Source organism: Oryctolagus cuniculus, chromosome 9 (genome assembly GCF_051225735.1).
Source record: "Oryctolagus cuniculus isolate XC-2025 breed Fujian yellow rabbit chromosome 9, ASM5122573v1, whole genome shotgun sequence".
NCBI classification, from domain to species: Eukaryota; Metazoa; Chordata; class Mammalia; order Lagomorpha; family Leporidae; genus Oryctolagus; species Oryctolagus cuniculus.
Window position 1 is genome coordinate 71,235,499 of NC_142875.1, and position 27,945 is coordinate 71,263,443.

General features: G+C 42.5%; 1 protein-coding gene across 6 annotated transcripts in view; it reads left to right on the plus strand.

The window, feature by feature from the left end:
• WDFY2 (WD repeat and FYVE domain containing 2) overlaps positions 1–27,945 on the plus strand; it is a 193,585-nt gene that overhangs the window by 136,188 nt on the left and 29,452 nt on the right. For all 6 annotated transcript variants that reach the window (XR_011378806.2, XM_070048896.2, XM_089304198.1 and 3 more), the window contains 3 exons: positions 6,538–6,688; positions 16,342–16,454; positions 26,569–26,695. Coding sequence is in view for 5 of the 6 variants with exons in the window: in XM_070048896.2 (XP_069904997.1) it covers positions 6,538–6,688; positions 16,342–16,454; positions 26,569–26,695 (391 nt within the window). In the remaining variant the exon portion in view is untranslated. The remainder of the gene's footprint in view (positions 1–6,537; positions 6,689–16,341; positions 16,455–26,568; positions 26,696–27,945) is intronic.

Sequence of the window (27,945 nt, forward strand, 5' to 3'; positions counted from 1 at the left end):
TCAGAAGCAAAGAGGAACCATAAACTCAAGAGTGATACACATATGATCTGACACTGCCACTGTCTTGGAGAGAGAAAGAAAACCAGTAATAGTTAGATACTTATGTGTGGCCATGCAGTTGGGGACAAAGATAAAGCCCAAGGCCTGAGCAATATGGTAATTGGAACTGAGATTTTCATACAAAACCAACATCCATAAAGCACTTATATCCTCTTAAAAAGGAGAGGACCAGAACCCTCCACTCACTGGTTCAGGAAACCACAGGAAATTTATCCTTGACCATAACTCTAGATGGGGGTGGAGTGTGTGTGTGGAGGGGATGTTCCCATGATAAATAAAGCCAAAACTGAAAACATTTGAATTTGGAATATAGGTTTAAAGTAATTATGTGGTACTGGAAGCTCCACCATAAGAAATTAACATAAATTGATCTTGGTCAGTGATATCTTTTGAATATCCACTGAATATGAATTCAAAAGATCTCTTCCAATACAATGAAGTCTACAAAGGGTTCACAGCGAAAACAAGCCCTTTTAAGATTAATTCATATTTTTTTAAAGATTTATTTATTTGAAAGGCAGAGTTAACAGAGAGGCAGAGAGAGAGAGAGAGAGAGAGAGAGAGAGAGAGAGAGGAAGAGGTCTTCCATCCTCTGGTTCACTGCCCAAATGGCTGCAGTGGCTGGAGCTAGGCCGATCTAAAGCCAGGAGCCAGGAGCCAAGAGCTTCTTCTGGGTCTCCCATGTAGGTGCAGGGGCCCAAGGACTTGGACCATCTTATACTGCTGTCCCAGGCCATAGCAGAAAGCTGGATCAGAAATGGAGCACCAGGAATCTAACCAGCACCCATATGGGATTCCAGCACTGCAGGCAGTGGCTTTACCCCATATTATTTTTTTAATTTACAAAAGTAACAAGCAGTCAGTCCACTTTGAGTAAATATAAGCAGATACCATAAACATGAGTATTAGAATGTCAGGAATCTTAGGTGTTGATCAGCAATCTCAAAGAGACCATAACATTTTTTTTAAAGATTTATTTATTTATTTGAAAGTCAGAGTTACACAGAGAGGAGAGGCAGAGAGAGAAAGAGGGCTTCCATCCACTGGTTCACTCCCCAAAGGGCTGCAGTGGCCAGGGCTGAGCTGATCCAAAGACAGGAGGCTCCTCCGGGTCTCCAGCGTGATTGCAGGGGCCCAAGGACTTGGGCCATCTTCTACTGCTTTCCCAGGCCATAGCAGAGAACTGGATCGGAAGTGGAGCAGCCGGGACTCAAATCATCAACCATATGGGATGCTGGCATGGCAGGCTGGGGCTTTAACCCCCTGCACCACAACACCGGCCTGTAACATGATTTTTTAAATGATTAAAGAAATCAAAAGTATTTAGCATTGTGGCACAATGAGTTAAAGGCGCCCCCTGGGATGCCTGCATCATGTGTTTGTGCCATTTCAAGTTCCAGCTCTTCTGCTTCTTTGTTAGCTTTATGATGATACACCAGGGAAAGCAGCAGATGATGGCCCAGGTGCTCGGGCCACTAGCATCCATGACCCAGACCTGGCTGTTGCAGCCATTTGAGGAGTGAATGATTAGATTCAAGATCTCTGTCTGTCACTCTGCATTTCAAATAATTCCAAAAAAGAAAAAAAAAATGAAAACAAACAAAGTGTAAAATTCAGAAGGGAATAAGAAGACTGCAAGGGGCAGATACTGTGGTGTAGTGGGTAAAGCAGCCGCCTGCAGCACCGGCATCCTGTATGTGTGCCAGTTTGAGTCCCAGCTGCTTCACTTCTGATCCAGCTCCCTGCTAATGTGCCTGGGAAAGCAGTGAAAGGGGGCTCAAGTCCTTGGGCCCCTGTACCCATGTGGGAGACCCAGATGAAGCTCCTGCTTCCTGGCTTCAGCCTGGCCCAGCGCTGGCTGTTGCAGCCATTTGGGGAGTGAACCAGTGTGATAGAAGATATCTCTCCCTCTCCCTCTCCCTCTCCCTCTCCCTCTCCCTCTCCCTCTCCCTCTCCCTCTCCCTCTCCCTCTCCCTCTCCCTCTCCCTCTCCCTCTCCCTCTCCCTCTCCCTCTCCCTCTCCCTCTCCCTCTCCCTCTCCCTCTCCCTCTCCCTCTCCCTCTCCCTATCTGTAACTCTGACTTTCAAATAAACTAAATAAAAATTTTTAAAAAAGTAAAAACATGCCTGGCCATGGCATAGCGGGTAAAGCTGCCATCTGCAGTGCCGGCATCCCATATGGGTGCCAGTTCGAGACCCGGCTGCTCTGCTTCCAATCCAGCTCTCTGCTGTGGCCTTGGAAAGCAATAGAATATGGCCCAGTTCCTTGGGCCCCTACATCTGCATGGGAGACCTGGAGCAAGCTCCTAGCTCCTTTCTTCCGTGCAACTCCGGCCGTTGCGGCCAATTGGGGAGTGAACCAGCAGATGGAAAACACCTCTCTCTCTCTCTCACTCTCTCTCCCTCTCCTTCTCTCTCTGTGTAACTCTAATTTTCAAGTAAAATAAATAAATCTTTAAAAAAAATAAAAATCAAATAGAACTTTTATATACAAAAAATATAGGCATAGAAATTTTAGAAATCAGTGCGTAGGTTGAGTCAATTAGACATAGATTACACTAGGGAAAGGTAGATAGTTTTTTATGTCAGTGGAAAAACATCTTTTAAGTATTGAGAGGAAAAAATAAAACCTGCTAGCATAGAGTTCTATACCAAGAGAAAATACCTTTTAAAAACGAAAGTAGGGGCTGGCACTGTGGTGTAGCGGGTAAGGCTGCTGCCTGTAGTGCTGGCATCCCTTATGGGCGCCAGTTTGAGACCTGGCTGCACTACTTCCTATCCAGCTCCCTGCTATGGCCTGGGAGAGCAGCAGAAGATGGTCCTAGTCCTTGGGCCCCTGCATCCACATGGGAGATCTGGAAGAAGCTCCTGGCTTTGGATCGGTGCAGCTCCAGTCGTTGTGGCCAATTGGGGAGTCAACGAGTGGATGGAAGACCTCTCTCTCTGCCTCTCCTTTTCTCTCTGAAGAAATGAAAGACCGCCAACCTATTCAATGAAATCAGTATTACCTAAACTAAAGCTGAGCAAAAAGAATACAAGAAAAGACAAAACCATCATCTGCTGCTTTCCCTGGTGTATCATCATAAAGCTAACAAAGAAGCAGAAGAGCTGGAACTTGAAATGGCACAAACACATGATGCAGGCATCCCAGGGGGCGCCTTTAACTCATTGTGCCACAATGCTAATCCACAATGCAGTCCACCTTTCCTCATGAAAATAGATGTCAGAAGTCTGAACAAAATTTCTATAAATCAAATCCAAATACATAAAAAAAAACACATCATGATGAGATGAGGTTAATCAGAAATCAAGCATTCAAAAATTAATAAATGCTGTACACCCAAAATGAAAAGGGAGTGGGTTCAAATGGATATTTGTACACCCGTGTTCATAGCAGCTTCATTCATAATAGCTAAAAGTTGGATGTAATACAAATGTTCATTGACAGATGACTAAATAAACAGAATGCAGTATATATGAGAGCAATTAAAAACATTCATGGACAATGGAATAAAAGATAAACTTATTTATTTTGATATCAGAAACATTTGAAATTTATACACAGAGGGCTATTCAAAAAGTTAGTGAAAATGTTTATTCCAAAAAAAAAATACATGGTTCTGCTTATATTGTTTGGTATGCAAACTACAAAGAGACAAAGAGCCATCTTGGTACAGAATTCTGGTATAGCAGTTAAGATGATACTTGGGATACCTGCATCATATATTGTAGTGCCTGTGTTCAGTCCCAGTTCTGCTCTCGATTCTAACATCCTACTAATGCATACCTGGGGACAGAGAGATGATTAAAAACTCATGTAGTTGGGTACTTGCCACTCATGTGGGAGACCTGGCTTGATTTATAGGTTCCATGCTTCACCCTAGCTCAGCCCTAGCTGTTGCCATCTAGGGAGTAAATCTACTAATGGTCTCTCTCTCTCTCTCTCAAATAAATAGAATTAAATTTCTTAAAATTAACAAAATGAAATGACCATCCTGCAAAGGTCAGATTTGCTATGAAGTGAGGAAGTCCCCTACTTCGCAGGGTCATTACAGTGATGAAGTGACAGAACGTGTTTAAGTCCCTGGCACTTGTTAGACACTCAGAAATTGGCAGATGCTATGGTTGTTATCAGCAGAACTGTGTTTATACACCCATACTGCCTAACACTGACTTCAAGATCAATATAGGAAACCAATGTCTTGTCTATCAACCTCATCACACTCAAGATAAGAGTGCTGAGCACCCTCCCCCCCCCCCGCCGACTGCCTGCTCCCAGAAGCAGGGTCTGATGAGGACCTGGGAGCAGGATAGCAGTTTTTGTTCATTCCATGCAGCTCTGTTGAATGACCCCAGTCTCCCTTCACCTTGCTGCCTGAAATTGTGTAATAACAAGAAAACACAGGGCCGGCGCCCCGGCTCACTAGGCTAATCCTCCGCCTTGCGGCGCCGGCACACCGGGTTCTAGTCCCAGTGGGGGCACCGGATTCTGTTCCGGTTGCCCCTCTTCCAGGCCAGCTCTCTGCTATGGCTCGGGAGTGCAGTGGAGGATGGCCCAAGTGCTTGGGCCCTGCACCCCATGGGAGACCAGGATAAGTACCTGGCTCCTGCCATCGGATCAGCGCGGTGCACCAGCCGCAGCGCGCCGGCCGCGGCGGCCATTGGAGGGTGAACCAACGGCAAAGGAAGACTTTTCGCTCTGTCTCTCTCTCTCACTGTCCACTCTGCCTGTCAAAATAAATAAATAAATAAAATTAAAAAAAAAAGAAACTATTAAAAAAAAAAAAGAAAGCACAAATCCTCCTACTTGATTTCGTTTAGTAATTGAGAAGCAAGGAGACCTTGGCCACACTACTCAATTGTATTGTGCCTAACTTTGCCCATATATAAAATAGGGAGATGGGCTGGATTCCATGAATAGCCTCTTCTAGGATTGTGTGGTGCAGTGATGGTAATAGTGTTGCCCTTGTAAATGAGTGATTCTAGGAAACTTACTCTCATTATCACATGTAAATGAGGATGTGCACGTGCATACACTGTGGTGTAAGGGAAACAGTCATGCACTGTGTAATATCCCAGCCAACAACAGATCCCATGTGCAACAGTGATCCTATGAGATAAATCACCTAGTGAAGTCATAGCCGTCTTTCTTTGGGTGAGTGTGCCCTGGGATGTTTGCACAATGATGAAATCACCTAATGGCACATTTCTCAGAATGTATACCTGTCATTAAGTGTCACCTGGCAGTATCTCATCCTCTTTTATATGGCACTTGGGAATTATTCTGTCCTCCTTTCCAAGCATTTGATTTCTGCCAGAAAGTTCTCCATCTAGAACTTTGTTACAAGTTTGTTAAACGGATTTTCAAAAGAACAATGTCAGGGGCCAGTGCTGTGGCAGAGTAGACTAAGCCTCCGCCTGTGGGCCAGCATCCCATACAGACACTGGTTCATGTCCTGGCTGCTCCTCTTCCAATCCAGCTGTCTGCTAATGGCCTTGGAGAGCATTAGAGGATGGCCCTAGTGCTTGAGCCCCTGCACCCATGTGGAAGATCCAGATGAAGCTCCTGGCTCATGGTTTCAGCCTGGCTCAGCCATGGCGCAGCCCTGGCCATTGCAGCCACTTGAGAGTGAACCAGTGGATGGAAGATCTCTCTCTCCCTCTTTCTGTCTGTAACTCTGCCTCTCAAATAAATAATCTTTTAAAAAATAACAATATGCTCTGTACTTTGTAAGTGCACAAAAACCAACCACAATGACTATGTTCTTCTTTTTTTTAAAGATTTGTTTTGTTTATTTGAAAGACAAAATGACAGAGCGGAGATGGAGAGACACAGAGAAAAAGAGAGATCTTCCATCCACTGGTTCACTCCCCAAATGGCCATAAGCCAGGAGCCTGGAACTCCATCTGGGTTTCCCACATGAGTGGCAGGGACTCAAGTACTTGTGCTGTCTTCTGCTGTCTTCTGGTTTGGAAGCAAAGCACCCGGGACTCAAACCAGCACTTCAATATGGGGTGCTAGCCCCACAAGCTACAGCTTAACCCACCGTGCTACATCAGCCCCATTGGGACAGTATCACACAACCAGCAATGCTGGTGTATTTGTGGTTACATTGAATCTGGCCCTCTCTAGCCCAGCTGTCTGTGGGTCATGGGAGCTCTCCATGGTGGTAAGCACAAGCAGGGTGAAGCAGTAAGAAGGAATGAATAGTTTTTACAAATCATATAAAAACACAGATATGCGTGTCTATGGGGCATACTTCTATCCCTGGTGGGAACCACTGTTCTACCCTGTCTTAACTTGTCCCGTACTGTGCAGCTTACTCACAGGGAGGGAGGACAGAAGGACCCATCTCTGCAGACCATGCTTTTCAACCTCTTTAGGGTACTTTATTTTTTTCCCCAAAGAAATATTTTATTTATTGAATATAAATTTGGGGGTAATTTAGTGATTGTTTTCTTGTCTCTTGATTTTCAGCGCATCAGAGCAGAGTGACGATGATCCTGTTTGTCCTGGAACTGGAATGGGTGCTGAGCACAGGACAGGACAAGCAATTTGCCTGGCATTGCTCTGAGAGTGGACAGCGCCTGGGAGGCTACCGCACCAGCGCCGTGGCCTCTGGCCTGCAGTATCCTTTGCTGGACAGAATCCTTTAGTGCAGAAGTGACTGTCTAGCTCTTTGATGCATGAAAATCTGGGCTGTGTGCAATTTGAGAGGTTTATGTTTTGTTATTTGTTGAATTGTACCATCTGATTAAGATGCTTATAGATTTCCCTAAGACACGTCATCAAGGATTCCCATGTAGAGGGAGTGAAGTGAGATAACTTCACTGGAAACAATAGACCCTGCTCAACATATTGTTGTCTGCTGACATGAGGTTTGACAGCTAGACAGGATACAGTCTACTTTGACATCTCCAACTGTCAGAATTAGGCTACATCAAGATGAAACCATCACCAAAATAGAATCTTTGGTTTTTGTACAAAAGTGATTCACATGTAGGCATTAGAGTTGTGAACTTTTCTATTGGGGCCTGGGAAAAGAATCAAGGGATTCTTATTTATTCTATTGTCATTTATTGAGAGGCTGTCACACCAGGATCCACATGGTGACGCTGCATATTACTTCCAGGCGTGAGGATTCCCTCGGATGTGTAGAATGATAGTATTGAATCTCAAGTTGCCAGCATCCATGTGCTCAGGGTGAATCCCAGCTTATGCTGGGTAACTCTCACATCTGGCCAGCTAGACTCCAGGAAACAGTACTGTCTGGTGTGTAGCTTGTGTGGGTGATTCTGGTATTCTTAGTAAAAATCCTAGAAGCTCTCCACCTTCTGAGAAAAGGGAAGCAAGTGGAAACAGATCACTTGTCAGCAAATGCAGAAGAAACAATAGGACCTTTTTTCTAATTTTCTTCTCCATGTTTATAAAATGTCTTTTCAGTCATTCTGAATAATTTGACAAATGCATTACTGTTTCTTTGGAGACATGTGACCATAGTTGTATTTTTGTGTATATATAGGCTTACATTCTTTTTCTTGCTGGAAGGGCAAGATCAATACAGTAGGAATGACCATGTGGAAGATTGTAAAGTGGCAAGTTATCAAGAAGACCAGAGGCAAGGACAGTAAGGAGTGGAAAGCAAGATGAGCTTACTTTTGAGAGGGCAGCACCACCTAGGAATAAGGCACCGCAAAGCCCAGCTTCTAAAAGCCAGGTCAGAGGAGCATAGTGCTTGAGTTGAAATACGTGAACTCTGTTGCCAACAGAGTAATGATTTTTCTTAATTACTCTTATTTATTTATTTAAGAGGCAGAGAGAGTGAGAAAGAACTCCCATCTGCTAATTTACTCCCCAATTGCCCATAGCAGTCCCCCATCTGGAGCCCAAGCTGGGAGCCAGAAACTCAGTCCAGGCTTCACACATAGCAGTAATCCATTCACTTGGGCTGTCACTGGGTACGGTACCAGGGCATTCCAGTATGAGACATTAACCACTAGGCCACATGCCCACCCAAATAACTGAATTCTTGTGGTGGTAGAGGTAGAAGGGCCCTTAATCTCACTCTTCTCTCAGTCTGCTTAGCTGCTGTAACAAATTATTATATGGATAATTTACGATGAACAAATGTATTGCTTGTATTTGTGGAGACTGAAAAGCCTAAGATAAGGGTACCAGAAGATTTGGTGGGGGCCCACTCCCTGGCTCACAGAACAGCTGTTGTCTTGCTGTGTTCTGACATGGTAGAAGGGGCAAGGGAGCTCTGGATCTTTTTTTATAAGGGCACAGTCCCATTCATAAAGGTTTTGTCGTTTTGACCAATCACCTCCTGAAGGCTGTTATCTCCAAATTCCATCTCATTGGATATTAGTTTCAACATCTAAATTTTAGGGGTCTGTAAAAACATTCAGTCCTCCTTACCATGCACAAACAAGCATGTACACATGGTAATTATGGGTGGTGATGGATGTGTTAATTAATTTGTGGTAATTATTACAGTGATACATCAAATCATCATGTTGTACACCTTGATTATGTGTGGTTTTTATTTGTTGATTAGATTTTTAAGATTTTTTTCAGTCTATAACACTCTCATGTCACAGATGAGCCAGCTGAAGCCCAGAAAGTGTCCCATCTTATCTGAGGCTACCCAGCCAGTTAGTAGGAAAACCACCACCAGAACCCAAGTCCTCTGCCTTAGATTCCTGGTTTTGTCCCCATTATACTGCATTGCCCCTTTCAGAACAGAACTAATGGTTTCAATATATTTGCTCTTATTCTGGCTAGTATGTCACTAGCCCAGTCTAGTGATAAATCTCTCTGTATGTTTTATGTATCCCTTAGCCAAGCCAAAGAGTGCAGGAAAAATTAACAGATGTTGCCTCTGGATCTTATTGATCTTGCCTTAACTTTTTTAATTGTCTGAAAATGAAAAGCAAAAGTCAAATGCATATTGTTAAACTTGTCCTCATCGTAGTATTCTATGGTGTAAGAATATTGGCTGCCAGTTCTTGTCTTTAGGCATCTCTAAAAGGCATCCTCAGTTTTTGATTGTTTGTTTTGGCCATGCTGTATGGTTTACCAAGTAGAAATGCATGTGATTGGCTATCAGAAGTGTGTGTGTTTATATGTATAGGCATCTAGGCTTCAGTTCTCAGTGGAAGGGACCATGCAGCCAACATCACTGTTAAGGTGAAGGGAAGCTGTCATACAACAGATAATTCCTCCCAGAAAATTCCTCAGCTTCAAACAGTTCTGCCTCACCAGCACTGATTGGTGCCAACACTTATTCTTGTGTATTTTTCCAGTGCTAAACACTGATGGCACAAAAGCTCTGTGCTGCCGCCAGAGGGTCTCAGCCAAGAACCATGCGATTTTACAAGGCTGAACGTTTTTTCTGGGAACTGGCTGGTGAACACATTATTAATGGGCAAGCCATCAGTATTAGGGTTCACTTTTCGGTCTAGCTTTTAAACACATAAACTTATGAGACCCCCACCACCAACATCACCACCACATTCTTCTCTCCTCACTTTCTTCCCGCCACTGTCCACACTTTGAGAGTTTTCTTTGCGATGAAGGAAGGAGGAAGAAGATCTTATGCCAACAGCATAAAATGTTCAGAATTTTATCATTACCCCTACTTATCTTCACAGGGACCAACTAACGGTTTAAATAAGGGACCTCTATGGATGAACTGATTGTTTCCCATTTTCCTCAATCATTTCATTCAAATCAACAAGTAGCAAAATAAACCAGATGGAGTTACGTTTTTTTTTTTTCTCTCTCTGCTTTCAGGTCTCTTAATGGAGAAATAACTGTGCAATGCAAATAACCAAAATTCAGGTAGAGAAATAAAGGAAGATGAAGAGACTAACCATTTCATAGATTGTATTAACAGTTTCTGAATAACTTGAGATCCTTTGCTTATGTTATGTAGAAATCTGAAGCTTTGAATGCTAAGGGCTGAGACTGGATGTCTGGCCTGTATCCCATATCAGAATGCTTGGGTACAATTTTTGAGTCTGGCTTCTGACTCCAGCTTCCTGCTAAGGCAGACCACGGGAAACAGCGGGCGATGGCTCAAGCAATTGGACCCCTACCTCCCACACAGAAGAACCGCAATGAGCTCCCAGCTCCCAGCTCCCAGCTTCAGCCCAAACCTGGCTGAGTGAGCCAGTATATGCGAGTGCTTTTAAGCCTTCCCACCCACTTCAAATAAATAAATAAAATTTTTTAAATGTTTTAAATATTAAGTGCCCTGTAATAGCAGTACTAGGAATAATATTTATAAGGGGGAGGAAGAAAATTTCTTACATCTACGGTTTCTAGGTTTACAAAGTACTTCTGTGAACATACCTTCCTTCACATCAAAATAATAATGTGCAATAAAATAAAATAGCTAATTCTCAATTTTCATAGTGTAGCAACCAAGACTCAATGGCACTCAGAGAGATTGACTTGCTCAGTTGCATGGCTTGTTACTGTCAGAACCAGGACTAGAACATGGATAATAAAATTTTTCAGCCCTTCTACTGCACAACCTGATAGAGCAGGCTGGAGGTTTTTTCCAGGTCCTCTGACAAGGAAGTGAGGAAATAGAGATGTTTTCCTTTTTAACCTCACTTGCTAGTATAAAATTTGTAGATACTTGATCCAACCTTACCTGTCAGTGTCTTGTTATCTGACCATGTTTTTATCATATTTTTCATGTTTTACAAAAATAATTCAGATACTCCTTATTTTAGGATTTTCTTCATGATGGAGATATTTCCAGATGTCACACCATGCAGTGAAATACCTTCCTGCTAAATGTAATCTCTTAGATTTATTCCTTGAAGGTAAAGAGTTCTGAAAAGCTATTAAGATTATCTCAATTTCTTGCTATCATACTTCATGCCAATCACTCTGGCTTTGAGGTTGTACTATCTTTTTATTTCAGCCTCTTCTAAATGGCTTTTGTTGAATTGGTTTTTTTTTTTTTGAGAATACAGTTCCTTAGAATTGAAAATAGTATTCAGTGTCAAATTGAGTCTAGTTTTTCATCTTTGTTTTTAAAATTAATCAAGATAAATGTAAGGTGATCTTTTTCCTTATAAATTTTAATATCTTACATAAGTTTGATAATTTGCTAGAAGAGTATAACTTGTTATGCTTTGTCCTCCTTTACTTTATTTTAATATTTTATTATCAAAACATTTTAAACATGCAGCAAGTTGGAGAAAATAGGATAATAGACACTCACCAATCATTCACATCCACTGTCAATTCTTCTGCCAGATTTTTATTTATTTTCTTTTGACACTAGACTATTTTAAAGTAAATTCTAGATCTAATGTCGTTTGATCTTTACATAGTTCATTATATCTAAAATATATGGGTTTTTTTTTTCAGTAATCTCAATGCTATTATTACATCTGGAAAGTAGTCATTCCTTGATATGTTGAATAATAACCCATTTTCAAATCTCACTGATTGTTGTGCAAGTGGATTTTTGCAGTGAGTTTGTTTGAAATTGCATCTAGACGTGGTTCACATGATGCATGTGGTTGTCATCTTCCAGATCTTTCTTCACCTATAGCAGTGTCCCCTCTCTACTTTTTTTATGCCACTGCTTTGCTGAACATATAGAATCAGTTCTTCTACAGTCTCATACTCCAAGTTTATCTCTGCTTTCTGTTGATGTCATTTGTTTTGGTTTGGTTTAGTTTTTTGGGAGGCAGAATGATAGAGAAAGAGAGGGAAAAACAAAGAAGAAGAGGGATCTTCCATTGCTGATTCACTCTACAACAGTCAGAGCTAAGCCAGGCCAAAGCCAAGAACAGGAACTCCATTTGGGTCTCCCATGTAGGTGGCAGGGACACAAGCACTTGGAGCCATTGCCTGCTGCCTTCCCAGGTACATCAGCAGGAAGCTGGATTGGAAGCAAAGGAGCTGGGACTTGAACCGGGACTCCAACATGGTATGCTGATGTCCCAAGCTATGGCTTACCCCAGGGTGCCCAGTGTTCGTCCCTTTCATCATGTCATTTAACTTGTTTGTTTACCTATCCTTTTCTCATATTTTCTGAAAATTGAAAGTTGCCTGTAACCTCTTGATTCCCTCTGACTCACCATTTTGGTAAGAACACTTGCAGATTGTTCTTTGTGCACTTAATCATAGTCTCCCTGCGGAGGAGCATGAATTGGGGATTGGCCTTGCAGTTATCCTAAGATTGATCAGCAATTCAGGAGGTGACACCCAGGTCCCTGCAGCAGTGCCATCCTCCCTTCCAGTCTTTCTTTCTTTTTTTTTTTTTTTTTTAATTTTATTTGTATTTACTTGAAAGACAGAGTTACACAGAGACAGAAGGAGAGGCAAAGAGAGAGAGAGGTCCTCCATCCACTGGTTCACTCCCCAGATGGCCACAACAGCCAGAGCTGCGGTGATCCAAAGCCAGGAGCCAGGAGCTTCTTCTGGGTCCCCCACGCAGGTGCAGGGTCCCAAGGACTTGGGCCATCTTTCACTGCTTTCCCAGGCCATAGCAGAGAGCTGAATGGGAAGTGGAGAGGCCGGGTCTCGAACCGGCACCCATATGGAATGCCGGCACTGCAGGCGGTGGCCTTACCCGCTACCCCCCCCCCCCCCAGTCTTTCTTTTACTGGTTTCAGCCATTGGGAGTGTTGCCTGAAATAATTCTTTCATTAGAGTTGCAAAATAGCTATTTTCTAATCCTGTCATATTTTCCCACATGTAATAGTTGGAATTCCTTTATAAAGTAGAATTTTCTGTCATTAACTAATGCTCTTTGATTACTCTGAAATACAATTACTTTAGGAAAAGCAGGATAATTTCTTAATTCTTTTTAAGCTAATTTTCAAAGTGGAGATTTATTGCCCCAGTAACCTCTAATAGGGATCTTTTCTTTGTGTTTTTGAGCACTTTTATGAACCCTTAGTTTTTGGTTTCTTTGAGGTGGTGGGTTTTTTGTTTGGTTGGTTTTTGGTTTTTTAGTTTTTTAAAATAATAGCTTTCAATAAATTGCCATTTTTTATGTTCAAATTTACCACCGTTGGTTGAAGAGCCTCATCATATTGTCCCCAAAGTTTTCTAGTTTTAATCTTTAAAAACTATTTTAAAGAGCAGTTCTAGATTCACAGCACAAAGGAAAGAAAGGTACAAAGATCATACACCTCCTGTCCTGACTCCTGCCTAGCCTCCTCCGTTACCAGGATCCCCCACCAGGGGGATCATTGGCCCCCAAAGTCTGTAGTTCCCATTAGGGTTCACTCTTGGTATAGTATATTCTATGGTTGTGGGTGTCTACCATTGTATTATCATACAGTGTGTTTTATTGCCTTAAAAAGCCTCTGCCCTGCCTATCTATACCTCACCACTACCTCATGTTTTTTATATAAGCCCTCTAGTTTTTGGTAGCTTCTTGGCTTTCTGAAACACATATCTTAAGCCATCATGTACCTTTCCTGTCCCAAGCCTGGAATTAGCCATTCTTTTAGTGAGGAATAGTATGCAGAGTTAACTCTGAAAAATACCCATTGTTGTGTTTATATTAAAATAAATTAAGTCATCAATTCATATAATATATCTAATTCAAGTTTAAATTACAGAGGGATTTTTTTTTTGTTTGCTTGTTTTAAGATTTATTTATTTATTTGAAAGGCAGAGTTAAGGAGAGAGAGGGAGAGACAGAGAGAGATTCTTCCATCTGCTGGTTCACTCCCCGAGTGGTCACGACAACTAGGCTTGGGCCAGGCCGAAGCCAGGAGCTTCACCCAGATCTCCCACATGAGTAGCAGGGGCCCAAACACTTGGACCATCAGAGGATGCTGCTTTCTCAGGCACATTAGCAGGGAGCTGTATCAGAAATGGAGCGGCCAAGACGCAAACCAGCACTCATGTGGCGTGGTGCTTAATCTACTGCACCACAAGGCTGGCCCCCTGATAACAGGTTTTTTTATTTTTTCATTATGGTACTTGATTCTTTTATCTTAAGCTGAAAACCTTGGTTCCTAAAACATTATCATATTTCCTTATTTGCCTTATCCTATATTTCAGTTGTTTGGAATAATAAAAATAATAAAAATAAAACTCATGAATGAGATTTTAGATTTCTTTGAAGTCATTTGAAATAATTCTTTCAACTATATTGTTGTTGTTGTTGTTTTGGTTTTTTGTTTGTTTGTTTGTTTGTTGTGACAGGCAGAGTGGACAGTGAGAGAGAGACAGAGAGAAAGGTCTTCCTTTGCTGTTGGTTCACCCTCCAATGGCCGCCGCGGCCGGCGCACCGCGCTGATCCGAAGGCAGGAGCCAGGTGCTTCTCCTGGTCTCCCATGGGGTGCAGGGCCCAAGTACTTGGGCCATCCTCCACTGCACTCCCTGGCCACAGCAGAGAGTTGGCCTGGAAAAGAGGCAACCGGGACAGAATCCGGTGCCCCGACCGGGACTAGAACCTGGTGTGCCAGCGCCGCAAGGCGGAGGATTAGCCTAGTGAGCCATGTCGCCGGCCTCAACTATATTGTTGTTTACCAACCTGATAGTTCCATTCATTCCTTTTACTCTGTTTTCATTTAGGGGATTTTTTTCTCATTTTATTTTATGTTTTTAACATGTAAAATACTTACAAGATTTTAAAAGAGAAAGTATAGAAAAGGGAAGCCTCACTTCTGTCACTATCCCTTCACCTGTTCTCCCGCCTCCATGGGTAGCCACTTCGGTTAGATCTTAATCATTCTGGTGCTTCCTTTCCTAAATATGAACACTTATGTGTACACATACGCACACGTTTATGTTTGCTTCCTTTTCTTACACAAGGGCAAATAGTTTATAGACTCATATGACTTGGTGTTTTTCCCCCACTTAATAATATAGTCAGGAAATTACTCCATGTTAGTGAATGGAGATTTTCTTTTCTGTTTGCTAGCTGCATAGTATTCTGTTGTATAGGAGTATCATCATTACTTCAGTAAGTCCCATACTGCTGGACTCATGGATTATTTTCAAACTTTAGCTAATGAAATAATATGGAATTAACAATCTTGGGATGTGCCTTTTTGTATTTTTGCTAATATATCTCTGGGATCAGTCTCTAGAAATAGGATTAGTAGGCATGTTCAACCAGCACAGCTCATTGGGGACTGGGTGTTCAGGGCTTCTGTTGGGGGCTGGTCACAGATAGCTTCCCCCGGCATGTATTAACACTCCAGACTTACAGGAGGAAAGCAAGTATTTAGCATAAGCCATGTTGCTGTACAGTTAAGGCACAATGAGCCATTCCTACCAGTTAATGGTAGGAACTCCCTAAATGTCAAGTTCACAGATACTATGCCAATTTTGTAAGCCACCTTTCTAACAATAGCAGTCAAGCCTGCTGTGTTAATTCTTTTTTTGTACAGCACCATATTTATTTTTGTGAATTCATTTGGAATTTTTCCCATTTTTTTTAGGTTTGTGGTCTTTTTCTTCTTGATTGTTTCAGGATTTGGGCCATTTGTGACATTAAATTGCAGATTTTTTTTTCCCAACTTGCCTTTTGGCTTTGTTGGTATTATTTTTTGTTTGTGTTGGTAAGTTGTAGTTGTTCTGTATCCAGGGTTACAGGGAAACTCTCCTGTCTATATGTTTTTATTTTTTTATTTTTAGATTCCTAATTCACTTGCATGATTGTGTTACACAGTGTATAACACAGATCCAATTTTTTTTTCAAATTGCTATCCAATTTCTGCCAACATTATTATTTTTTAAATCCATCTTTTCCTTATTCATTTGAAGGACCCAAATGTACTAACTTTCTGTATGATTTGAGGACTGTTTCTAGACTTTCTATTCTATTCCATTAATCTATTTATGCATCAATATTGCATTCTTAATTAAAGAAACTATATAACATTTTAATATCTGGTAGGGCTAATCTATCCTTATCACATACTATATTCTTATTTTCAGAGTATCTTGCCTCTTCTTGCTTATTTATTTGTCCATATGACCTTTGGGATTAACATATCTAGAGAAAGAACCTGTTGATATTTTTATTGGGGTTGTATTAAATTTATAAATTAACATAGTAAGAGGTGATGTCTCTATCAGATTGAATCTTCCTCTCCAGTAGTACATCGTGTCCCCCTCATTTTGTTAAGTCCACTTTGTGTCTTTAAGCACCATCTTCAAGCTCTCCTCATATTTAATTTGCACATTTCCTGTTATATTTATGCCTTTTTTTGTTTGTTTTCTATATAAATCTTCCCATTCAATTTTGAGAAACAATCCTTAATGCCTGCATGATAGATTTGATGTCGAAACTCGGCATGTGTTTATTGGTGACCACTCAGGCCAAGTGACAATCCTCAAACTGGAGCAAGAAAACTGCACGCTGGTCACAACGTTCCGAGGACACACAGGTAGGCTGCGAAGTAAAACCCTTGTGTGCTCATATAACAAACAGTGTGCTGTCACCTGCTGCATATTCTCATGTTAGATGTTATGTTTTCAAAGTAGCAAAGAACTGTCCCTGCTTGTACAGAGATACCCAAGACCTTTAACTGACACGAGAATGATTCAGTAATACATAATGTCAGAAACTTTTCTACAGAATCCAAGCAAAAGAGGAAGCAATCTATTTTGAAAACGTTGGTGGTTTGGTTCTTTGTCAGACTGCACTGGAGAAAGCTAGTGTTGGCATGCATTAATAGGCTATTGTTTGAGATGGCATAGCAATTGCTCAGACCCTAGAAGACCAAAAGGACAGTTGCTTCCATCTATCCTGGCCATTCTTGGAGTGAGAAGATGTTGTGCAAGAAAGAGATTCACTTTCCCTTCAAATGAAGAAAAAAAAAAAAAAACACTCATCATGAGTAGCTTGGCTCTACAAAAAAGAGAGGAAAGAGAGGATCCTCTTTCTTTCCAGACAACTCCTTTCAGTTTAAAACCCAAGGTTCCCTTAACATAATTGTTCTGTTCAGGGTCATGTAAACAAGGTAATATAAAATATTCACATTTAGCCTTTGAAAGACCTGATGATGGTTAATTTTTTACTGATATTCTTGACATGCTGGCAATGTTTTAAAATCTAGAAAATACTGACCCTGGAAATGAGTTGCTGCCTATTTTCATGGTTCATGGTGGACTTTCGTGTTTTCTACAGACTATCAATCCATAATTTATTGTACAACAGCTATAAAACTGAGTTTGAGTATTGTATAAAAAGAGAAGTAGGGAGAGAGGATATTCAATGGGATAGTACCTAGATTATAAGGGATTTCCTGAAGAGAAAAAATGAGATGCTGGAATAAGAACCATAGTAAAGAGGAAATTGAATCAAAACATTTCTAAAATATAACCTTAATTATCTGTGCCCTTGGGTGAAAGAACATACAGAAATGTCCCGTGTAGTCGGGACCCTGGTGTTTCCTGGTTGGATTTCTCTTTTTAGCCACCCTGGGCCCAGTAGGAACCCAGAACTGCCCCACCCCAGGAATCTTAAGCTTCTATGACTCACTGATACCTTCAGGCTCCTCATCTTTCACTTCCTAAACCCTCACTTCGCTCCCTTGCTCTCTGCCCTTGTTGGGAAGTCTGGTCCTCCATTCCTCCTTATCCCCAGAGCCTCAGCCCCTGTTCCCTTCCTTCCCAGTGTTGCATCGCTTCAGCCACGTGCCTCCCAGCACTCTTAGTTCCAGGAGCAAGGGTGTGCTTCCTCTTTGGGAAGCTTTCCTGTGATTCACTGTCCCCCTGTCTCCTTATGCAGCCGGCTGCCATGAGACTTAGACCACCAGGACCACTGCACGAGTTGGAGTTCTGATCCAGATTCATCTGATAATCTTTCTGTGTGTCCCTGTTCCCCTAAACAACTCCTGCAGATCTTCCCGCCCTCCCCAAGACCCTTCCCTAGCTCTTGCCCAGCCTCTTCCTCTTCACAGCTATCAGAGAGAAGCCTACTCTATATCCTGGGACCCCAAGAAACAAGCATGTCTCCCCCCCCCCCCCCCGCCCCGCCATCTCTGCTTTCCTCTGGCCCTGGCCAGCTCTCAGGATCTGCACACCACACTAATCCCCTGTGTCTCCCTTTAACACACTCTTGTCAATTTATGAGCATGCTTAATTTGCCCTTGTTAAAAACCAAACCAAACCATCTCAAGTCCATGTCCTTTTGTAGCAATTTCCATTTTATTCTCCTAATAGCAATGCTTTTCTTTTCACTTTTTAAAAATTAGAGTAGAATATACAGAAATTGACCATTTCCACCATTTTGATGTATTCCATTTAGTGGCATTAACTACATTCACGTGAGTGTGCAGCCATTACTGCCATCAGCCTCAGAATATTTTTCATCTTGAGAAACTGAAACTCTGGGCCCTGAGACAATAATCCCAGCACCCCAGCCCCTGGCGGCAGTCATCCCACTTCCTGCCTCTGTAAATGTGACAACCTGAGGTAACTCCTATGAGTAGAATCCCAAGTGTTTATCCTCGTGTGATTGGCTGATTTCATTCAGCGTGATGTCTTCAAGGGTCATCCAGGTTGGAGCAACCAGCAGTGCTTCTTAGGAAAATGTAATTTCCCAGCTGCTTTGAGATCCTCACTCCCGCCTTGCTGTCCAGCCCCTGCAGTCTGGGTGTCTCTAACTCCTCTTATGCTGCTCTCTCCAAGGTGGCCAGCAGCCTGCTGCAACAGGTTGTGAACTTTGTCCTACTTAACCTGCTGGCAGCATTTTACATGGGGCCTTTCCTTCTTGCTCCAAATACTCTACTTTTTCTTCTGTGATTCAGCCTCTCCCAAGTTTTCCTTCTATGCCTCTGATGATTCTTGCTCACAGTTCCAAGGTTCTGTGCTGTATCCTCTTCATTTATTTTTGTTTATTTATTTGAAAGTCGGAGTTAGAGAGCCCTTCTCTCTGCTGGTTCACTCCTCAAATGGACACAATGGCCAGGGCTGGGCCAGGCAGAAGCCAGGTGCCAGGACCTCATTCAGATCTCCCCCATGGGTGGCAGGGGCCAAGCACTTGGGCCTTCTCCCACTGCTTTTCCCAGGTGCATTAGCAGGGAGCTGGATTGGAAGAGGAGCACCCAGGATACTACCTGGTGCCAGTATGGGATAACAGCATCATAGGAGGGGGCTTTACACACAAGCCACAATGCCAGCCCCAAATCTTCTTCTCTTTAAATGCTATTTAAATGATATTTCCAATACCAGAGTGGTGACTAAACTGGGAGAAAGTGAAGGGTAGCCAGGGAGACCTCCCCAGCCAGGGGTTGCTTGACCTGAGATCTTTGGGGATGAGTACGAGTTGAGTTCACGATAAAGGAGTGAGAAGAGCAATCCAGGCAGAGAAAAACAGTATTGCTCAAAGCAAGGAGGTTTGCAAGAGCATGGCTCTCAGGAACTACTGGTCACTTGTTTTGTGCCTGGAACCCTGGGTGTGAGGGAGGAGAGGTAGGGGACTAGAGCAGCAGAAAGGCAGCAAGAGTCCTTCGGACCACCGAGGTTCATCTCAGACATTATTCTGACGTCTGTGAGAAACCATTCATGATTCTGAAGCAAAGAAGATCATCTGACCAGATTGTAAACATTGTTCTGGGAATAGCGCAGAATTGGAAAGCAAGTAGGATACATTCCCTTGAAACATGACAGTGGCCTTGGGGAAGTGAGGAGCAAATAGACTCAGAGTAAAATTTAGGAGGTGACTTCAGGCCTGGTGACAGACCAGATGGTTACCAGATTTGGTTTAGGCAGCGGTGGCTTTCAGCCTGACCTCTTGAATCCTCAGAAGTCAGTCACCATGCAGTGCCTCGTAAGACTCCACTGAGTTCCTAATTGTTGCCTCTGGGAGAAGAGGTAAGGAGCTGCTTCTAATCAGCAGCCAGATGTGGCTCAGGGCTCTCATGTTTTGCAGGCTTGTTCTAATATAAAATGTTACCTGGGCATTGTGTCTTATCTTTCTCTGAGTTTAAAGCATTTCATTTCATCTTTATCACGGAATGTCTTTGAGGAAGATAGCACATGATCCAGGAAGGTCACGGACATGAAAGCAGATAGAGAGGTCAGGTAGTTACCTTGTTGTTATTATTCCTGGAGAGTAGTGTCTACCTACTCCTGCTCCAACTGCAGCACCACTGCCTCACTTAGAGCTAGAGCAAGGACGTCTAAGAGATTCCGGCATGATTCACACATACTGTGCTGGCTTTTCCTGTGGTAGGCCGATTGTGGACTCTGGGAAGTCCCAAACTCAGCCAGATATATAATTCTGGAAAGAAGCTTTTATAAGGACCAAAGACCCATTAAAGAGTGGGCTTGGGGTCTCATCCATCTAGTCCAAACTCGGGAGCAGGTGAGCCTTCAGTCTGTGTATGGAGTCGTAACCATTCACCCCATCCACTCCCGTATAGCACAGAAAGTCATTCCAACATGTGGGTTAGTAATAGAATCCTCCCGAGAGTCATGTCCAGAGGCCAGAGACATTTTCCAGTCCGTGGGGACTCAGGAAACTAGTTTTATGTTCTTATGCTCCCTCTGCTGGCTTTCCTTTGGGAGCTAAATGCCAGATACCATAGTTCTTTGCTATTTCTGAAGAAATTAGAATATAGTTCCACAAAAAGTCGTAAACTGATTTGAACAAAGTGGAGAAAAGTCCTGTTTTGACCACTGGACATTAGTAGTGCCAATGCATTTTTTTTCACGTATAGGAACTTTTTTGACCAGCATATACATATTTGAAAAAAGCATAGTAGTAAATGAAAATTGCACATGGACCTTTTCATTAGCTGTTAGGAGAATTATTGAAAGGAACAGTGTAATGATAGCAGAAATAACTAAACAAACCAAGAAAGTTCACTGCAGATATGCAAGGTCATGCAATTAAATTGAGAACATTAGTTTTGTTTATAATGGACACTTTCACACAGTTCCATTTTATAGCAAGTGCAAGCCAGTAGACAGGGATTATCCTCAAGTTGGTCGCATAAGCAGTCGCAGTCTGTCTGTGGTGAGTGCCGGGAAATGTAGGTAAACACAACAAGCATAATCCTTGTCCTTATTCAGCCCCCAGCCCAGTGTGGAATACAAGCATCAGATCAGTGATTAGATAATTCATTAAAACATTATATGATAGGAAGTGCTGGGAACCCCTAATGGTCACACTTTGGCTGCTGTGAAAGCAAATAACTAGAGGACCTTTCCTCATGCAGAGAGTTAATGGGAAGCATTCCAAGGAAGTGGGGTGTACATAGCTCCTTAAGGAGAAGAGGCGTTCCCAGGAGGCAGGAGCACTCCAAGCCCTGGAGATAGCTGGTAGGAATCCTGGAGTGGGGAAATGTGAGCAACCATGCGGGTTGAGCTTATGAGAGTATTAGGAATTGCAGACATTATTCTTGGGTGGTGGGAAACCAGTAACAGTTTGAACTGGGGAGTGACATTTTAGCAAGTCAATGAGACAGTAGTCATGATAGATTGGTAGGAATGAGAATGGATGTGGGTGGCTATGTGAGAAGCTACTGCTGAATCCCCTGGAGAAGGTAAGATCTGGACTCCATGGGTGGCTGTAGGGTAGAGAGGAGGAGAGGATCTGAGATCTTTCCGGAGATTTTGGAGATTAGAGGTCAGCTGCATTTGGCAACTGATTGGGATAATAATGGCTCCCAGCTTCCGTTTGGAGCGTTTAGGGAGACCGTGATGCCATTTCCTGACCAGGAATGCTGGAGTCAGGGCAGGATTGGGAGAGACTGTCACAGCATTTGAACTGAATGTGTCTAGGAGACATCCCTGGGGTGGTGGCAAGGAGAAGCCATCTAGACATTTGTGGATCTCACGAAGAAGACTATAGCCTGGAGAAGGAGCACATTTAGTTTTACACATTAAGCATCACTTCAGCCTAGAACAAAATGCAGTAACCAAAAGGTCAGATATTTTATTCAAGAGGCTCCATGGTCTGAGGACTGACTGAGGCACTTCTTTAGCCACATATTCCTTATATGCAGCTGACCCTACAGGGTGTGATGTCACACTGTTTGTGAGGCACCATGCCACACGCTGGTACAGGCAGAACCAGCCGTTTCCAACACTGACTTTGCAGTACTCCATGTTACAAGGTATGTTGTAACTATCTTTTAAAAAATTACACATTTTGACATGTATTAAATTTTTTATTTTTTTAAATTTTTTAAAACGTTTAGACTCTGATCCAGTTCTACTAGTCAGAAATGTGAATATATGAAAATGTTCTTCTTAGCATATTATGTAATACTTAAAAGTTAAGAAAAATCTAACCATAGGTGAAATAAGACAATACATATGAAAGGATATTACTCAGCCTCCAACAATTACATTTATGATATATATTGTAGCATAGGTACATTTTATAATTATCAAACTTTTATTTTAAAAATATTTTGGTGATGACTATTTTGATAAAAAAAATACATAGCATGAAGTTTGCCATTTCATCATCTTTAAGTGTACAGTTGCGATATTGTGCAACCTCACCACTATCCATTTCCTGAACTTTTTTCATCATCCCAGCTCTGTACCCATTAAAGGTAATCTCTAAGAACAAAATCATTTTAATTTAAAAAGTGTCCTGTAGGTCATATTGTGGAAGTCAAGGGCAGGAAGAAGCATAAAATGAAACCTTGAAGAGGAACAGAAAGATGGGTTAATCTGAAATGGAGTAAATGTAATGGAAGAAATGGTTTTTGTCACTGAAAATACCACGAACACTGGAAACCACACCCTTGTAGCCCCTAGCTTGCCCTCAGTGTGGGTTGGGGCACAAGGTGCAGGGATCTGTACTGCTGCAGGCCATTGACTTCCCCACCACCTGATTGTTAGAATGCTTGTTCATCAGGAGCCCCATCTACAGAGAGGTGCAGGAAGAAAACCCTCACAGAAGCACCAGGTTGTTCGTGTCAGTAACTGTCCCCTCCGCTTCTTAGTGCCCCTCAGCATTGCCAGCCTTGTATTAACTTCTCACCAGCCCTACCCCAAGGGCTCTCCTGAACACCTCTTGTTTATTGCCCCCCTTCCTCTCTGCCATTTGGTTCATCAGACCCGTTGAAAGTTTTTATGGAGAACTTTCTGTGTACCAGGCACCCTGCGCAGTGCTCAGATACGCAGATACAGAACCTAAGTCTACCTTGGGGATGGAGACATATTTGCAATCCCACAAAGTTCAGTTTAGCAGAGTCAGTTGAACAACAGAGACCTGCACGGAGGCCCAAACGTTCCCTTGACTGAAAGTGTTGGGGAGGGCTTCCTGGAGGAGCCAGCCCCTGAGCTATACCTTGAAGAGGGAGAAAAGCTCTTCCCCAGCACCAGCACCGCGGCTCACTTGGTTAATCCTCCGCCTGCAGCACCGGCATCCCATATAGGTGCTGGGTTCTAGTCCCGGTTGCTCCTCTTCCAGTCCAGCTCTCTGCTGTGGCCTGGGAGGGCAGTGGAGGATGGCCCAAGTGTTTGGGCTCCTGCATCCGCATGGGAGACCAGGAAGAAGCACCTGGCTCCTGGCTTCAGATTGGTGCAGCACAGGCCATGGCAGCCATTTGGGGAGTGAACCAATGGAAGGAAGACCTTTCTCTCTGTCTCTCTCTCACTGTCTATGACTCTACCTGTCAAATAAAAAAAAAAAAAAAAGCTCCTCCCCTCCCAGATCTTAAATTCTACTGGATTGGGGCAGTAGACAATAAATTTTTTTAAAGATTTATTTATTTATTTGAAAGTCAGAATTACAGAGAAAGAGGAGAGGGAGGGAGGGAGGGAGAGAGAGAGAGAGAGAGAGAGAATCTTCTATTCCCTGGTTCTCTCCCCAAATGGTCACAACAGCCAGAGCTGGGCCAGTCTGAAGCCAGTAGCCAGGAGCTTCTTCTGGGTCTCTCACATGGGTGCAGGGGCGTAAGGACTTGGGCCATCCTCTGCTGTTCTCTCAGGTACATTAGCAGGGAGCTGGATTGTAAGTGGAGCAGCCAGGACTCCAACCAGTGCCCATATGGAATGCCAGCACTGCAGATGGCAGTTTGACCCACTATACCATAGTGCTGGCCCTGACAATCAGCTTTTTTAAAACACACAGAATACAAGGAAGACATGAGAGTAGACGAGGAAAGTGTCTCTAGGGAGGTGGCATTTAAACAAGAATTTATGTGAAGTTGGAGGGGAAAAAAGGATTTCTGTTTTTTCATGCAGCTTCTCCTTCATTCATTTGACAGACATCACTTTTTGGCCTTTTGGCTAAGATCACATGCATTTGACAGACAGCGCTGCAGCCTATGTGTACCCAGCACTGTGCATGGTTGGTTGCTGTTGTGGGGTAGTTGGTTTTGGAAGGGGGAGGAGAAGACCAGGAGCTGCTATGGGTGGTTGGTCACAGAAGCAATGCAGCAAGTGATTTTATTCTTCCATGGACAGGAGTATATGCAGCAGAATGGTATGGGTATGGGAAGATATAGGAAAAAACTAACAAGCAGAATCGAGAGAATGGGGATTTTGTTGTTGCTGTTCTTTTTGATCTTAAAACAACAAATCTTCTGAGACACTTAGGCGAGAAACTTTACTAACCACATTTACAGCATAGCACTTCATTAGAACAAATTGATGATCTAAATAAGAAAAATGTCAGATCCCAACAAATAGAAAGCTATTTTATGTTCTTTTCAGAATACAGTATTTTTTCACTAATGTAAAACATAAATATTTCTGACATTCATAAGTATGAGTAGGCTTTGGGTTTACCTTACATGGAAAAAATTACTTCTGTTCTCATTACACAAGAAGTTTGATTTAGAAGGTGACTATAATCGAAGATAATCTGTCATGATGTTTTGTAGCCACACCACTAGAATAATCCCAATAATATGTGTACTACACCTTGAAGTTTACAGAGTGGTCCAGTGTAGTTGCGACCTAATTCTCACTACCATCCTATGAAGTAGGTGTAAGCTAGGTTGATGTTATCATTATTAGCCACAGTCAGTGTGATCAGGGCTCACCATCTCCATTTTACAGATGAGGACACTGGCAGTTAAAAGATATCTAAGTTATTTGCGTGGAATCTGTAAATCAGAATCCCCAAAAAGAAGACATAATTTTAAATTCCAATATTGTAGCCCAATTACAATTGATGTTCAAGAATAACAAATTTGTAATAGACATTTCTCAAAAGACAACATATGGATGGTCAACATTTTATATTTTATATTTTAAAATGCTCAACATCATTAATCAGGGGAATGTAAGTCAAAACCACAGTGAGATTCATCTTAGTCCAGATAGACTGGCTGTTACCAAAAAGAAAAACAAAAGTGCTGGTGAGGATGTGCAGCAAAGGGACCCTTTACACACTGTTCATAGGAACATAAATTAGCATAGCCATCATGGAAAACAGCATGGAGGTTCTCCTTAAGAAAAGACTACCATATGCACCAGCAGTGTCACTGCTAGGTATCCAAAGGAAATTAAATCAATATGTTGGAGAGATACCTGCACCCCCAGTGTTTATTACTGCACTGTTGTTAATAGCCAAGATATGGAATCAGCCTATGTATTTTCCAAAAATGGATGAATGACTAAAAAAAGATGTGAGGTCTGTGTGTGGTTGTGGTGGGGGTGTATTTGCAGTGGAATACTATTTGGCCTTTAAAAAGGATGAGATCCTGTCACTTGTAACAGCAAGTGTGACCTGGAGGACATTATGTTAAGTGAAGTAAGGCAGATACAGAAAAACAGATACCATATGATCTCACTCATGTGAACGCTTAAAAAGGTGATCTCATTAAAGTAGTGAATAGAACAGTGGTTACCAGAGACCGGGGAGGGGAGAGCACTGCAAATGCTTTGTCAGTGAATAACAAAGCCACAGCTAGAAGGGAATAACAGGTTCTGGTAATCCATTGCACAGTGGGGTGACTATAGTTAGCAATATGGTATTGTATCTCAAAATAGCTTTTACAAAGAGGATCTTTTAATGTTCCTACCATCAAGAAAGTTAAATGTTTGAAGAGATGAATATGCTAATTACCATGATTTGATTATTGTACAATATATACTTGTATTGAAACATCGCATTGTACCCCATGAATATGTACAATTATTATGTACCAAGTTAAAAGAGGAAGAAAAGTCTAATTGAGCATTTTTAAATCCCATTTACTTCTGATCTGTTATTGTCAGAGTGGGCGATAGGTAATAGTTAAGAAAATGTGGTTGATATTTCCACAGACAATTCGATATTTTCTACTCTTCTTAGAATTGTGTCTATTTTTTGAAGGTAATTTAATTGTCTTTCATTTCCCTCCATTCTTTATAGTTGTTGATTTTATAGTACCTTAAGTTGGGGAGAGAATTCATAAGGATGGGGTTTTCATTGTTGGAGCCAATATTTTTCTCTTGAGGGACCGACTCATTTGTTCTTTCAGCAGAAATCTCTGTGTGCCAGGGACTGAACCAGATCCTAACTCCTTTGCGTTCTCATTTCTTTGATGAGAAACCTTGTGACTTCGTGACTAACGTCCGGTGTATGTGTTCTGTCAGGTGGGGTGACCGCCCTCTGTTGGGACCCAGTCCAGCGAGTGTTGTTCTCAGGCAGTTCGGATCACTCTGTCATCATGTGGGACATTGGAGGAAGAAAAGGAACAGCCATCGAGCTCCAAGGACACAAGTAAGGCTGCTTTTGCAGAGAACTGCGAGAAAAGACTGGTCTAAATGTTGGAACATGGAGTGCGGCCCAGATCCCAGGCAGGATCTTAGCCTGGGGTGGGATGTGGCAGGAACACAGATACAGCCACTTGGATTTATATCTGTGCAAACGTATGCTTACATACTTACACATTTTATTCCTCAGAGAATTTGAGAGTGTGTACAGAAACTATAAAATAAAATAATGGCAACAAATAAATAAAAGGTAAAAATTAGAACCAGGCAGAAGAGAAGAGTAAAAAGTTTCAGAGCAAAAGAAGAAAGAGCTTATAAATACAGTTTTGGTCACTGAGCTCAAGTGTGGCTTCTTGAGGCGGAGGGACAGACAGTACCCTCACCCAGTGCACGCTGTTCGTCAGCAGCTGTTTAGCGAGTGCCTGTGTCCATTCCCATCAGGCTGTTCTTCCTTGAGGAATGGGCTTTGAGAGCGGAGAGCAAGAGCAGGGAAAGCCTGGTGTGTCCTCGAAGCAGTTCTCAAACTCAGCTTTGCACAAAGAATCACTGAGGAGTTGTTTGAGAGTGGATTCCTGAGCCCTGTCTTCTAAGATTCTGGTTGCTGGTCTGGAGCCATGGGAATCTGTGTTGTGACACAGCCACCCAGGCAACTGTCTGCAGGTGACTCTCAGACCGCCCTGAGCTGCCCTTCCAAGTGCTGCCACCATCCCTGGGGGCAGAGCCTGTCCTTTCTTAGACAGGAGTGTTATATTTGCTTTACAATGCTGAGCTAATCTGCTTGGTTGTTACTGGTAAAGATTTCAAAATGATATTAAGAGTGACCCTAGCAACCATTAACACAATGTCAGTTACGCTTCTGTGAATAAATGGGTTTTTATCAGTGTTAGCTTTTCCTGCCTGGAACACTGGCTCCCCAGAACTCTCCTAAGTAGTTAAATCTCCAGTTTGGGATTATTGGATATCAACTAATTATGTTTTAGAGGGCCCATGACAAGTAATTATTTTAGTTTAGAGTTTACGGTTGGAGAAGCAGCTTTGAAGCCCTGTTTCTCTCAGCGGAGAACAGCCCCCTTGTCTGGGGCCTCTCGTGGCTGGTAGGGCTGCGCAGACCAGACCCCCTCAGCTCACCAGAAGCTTGCCTCTCTCATGTTTAACTCTATGATCGGGGAACACACATCCAGGTCAGGTCGAGTTTACATCACCCACAGAAGTGGAGAGAAAGAGAATGCAAACCACGATTCCATTGACTAGCACTCA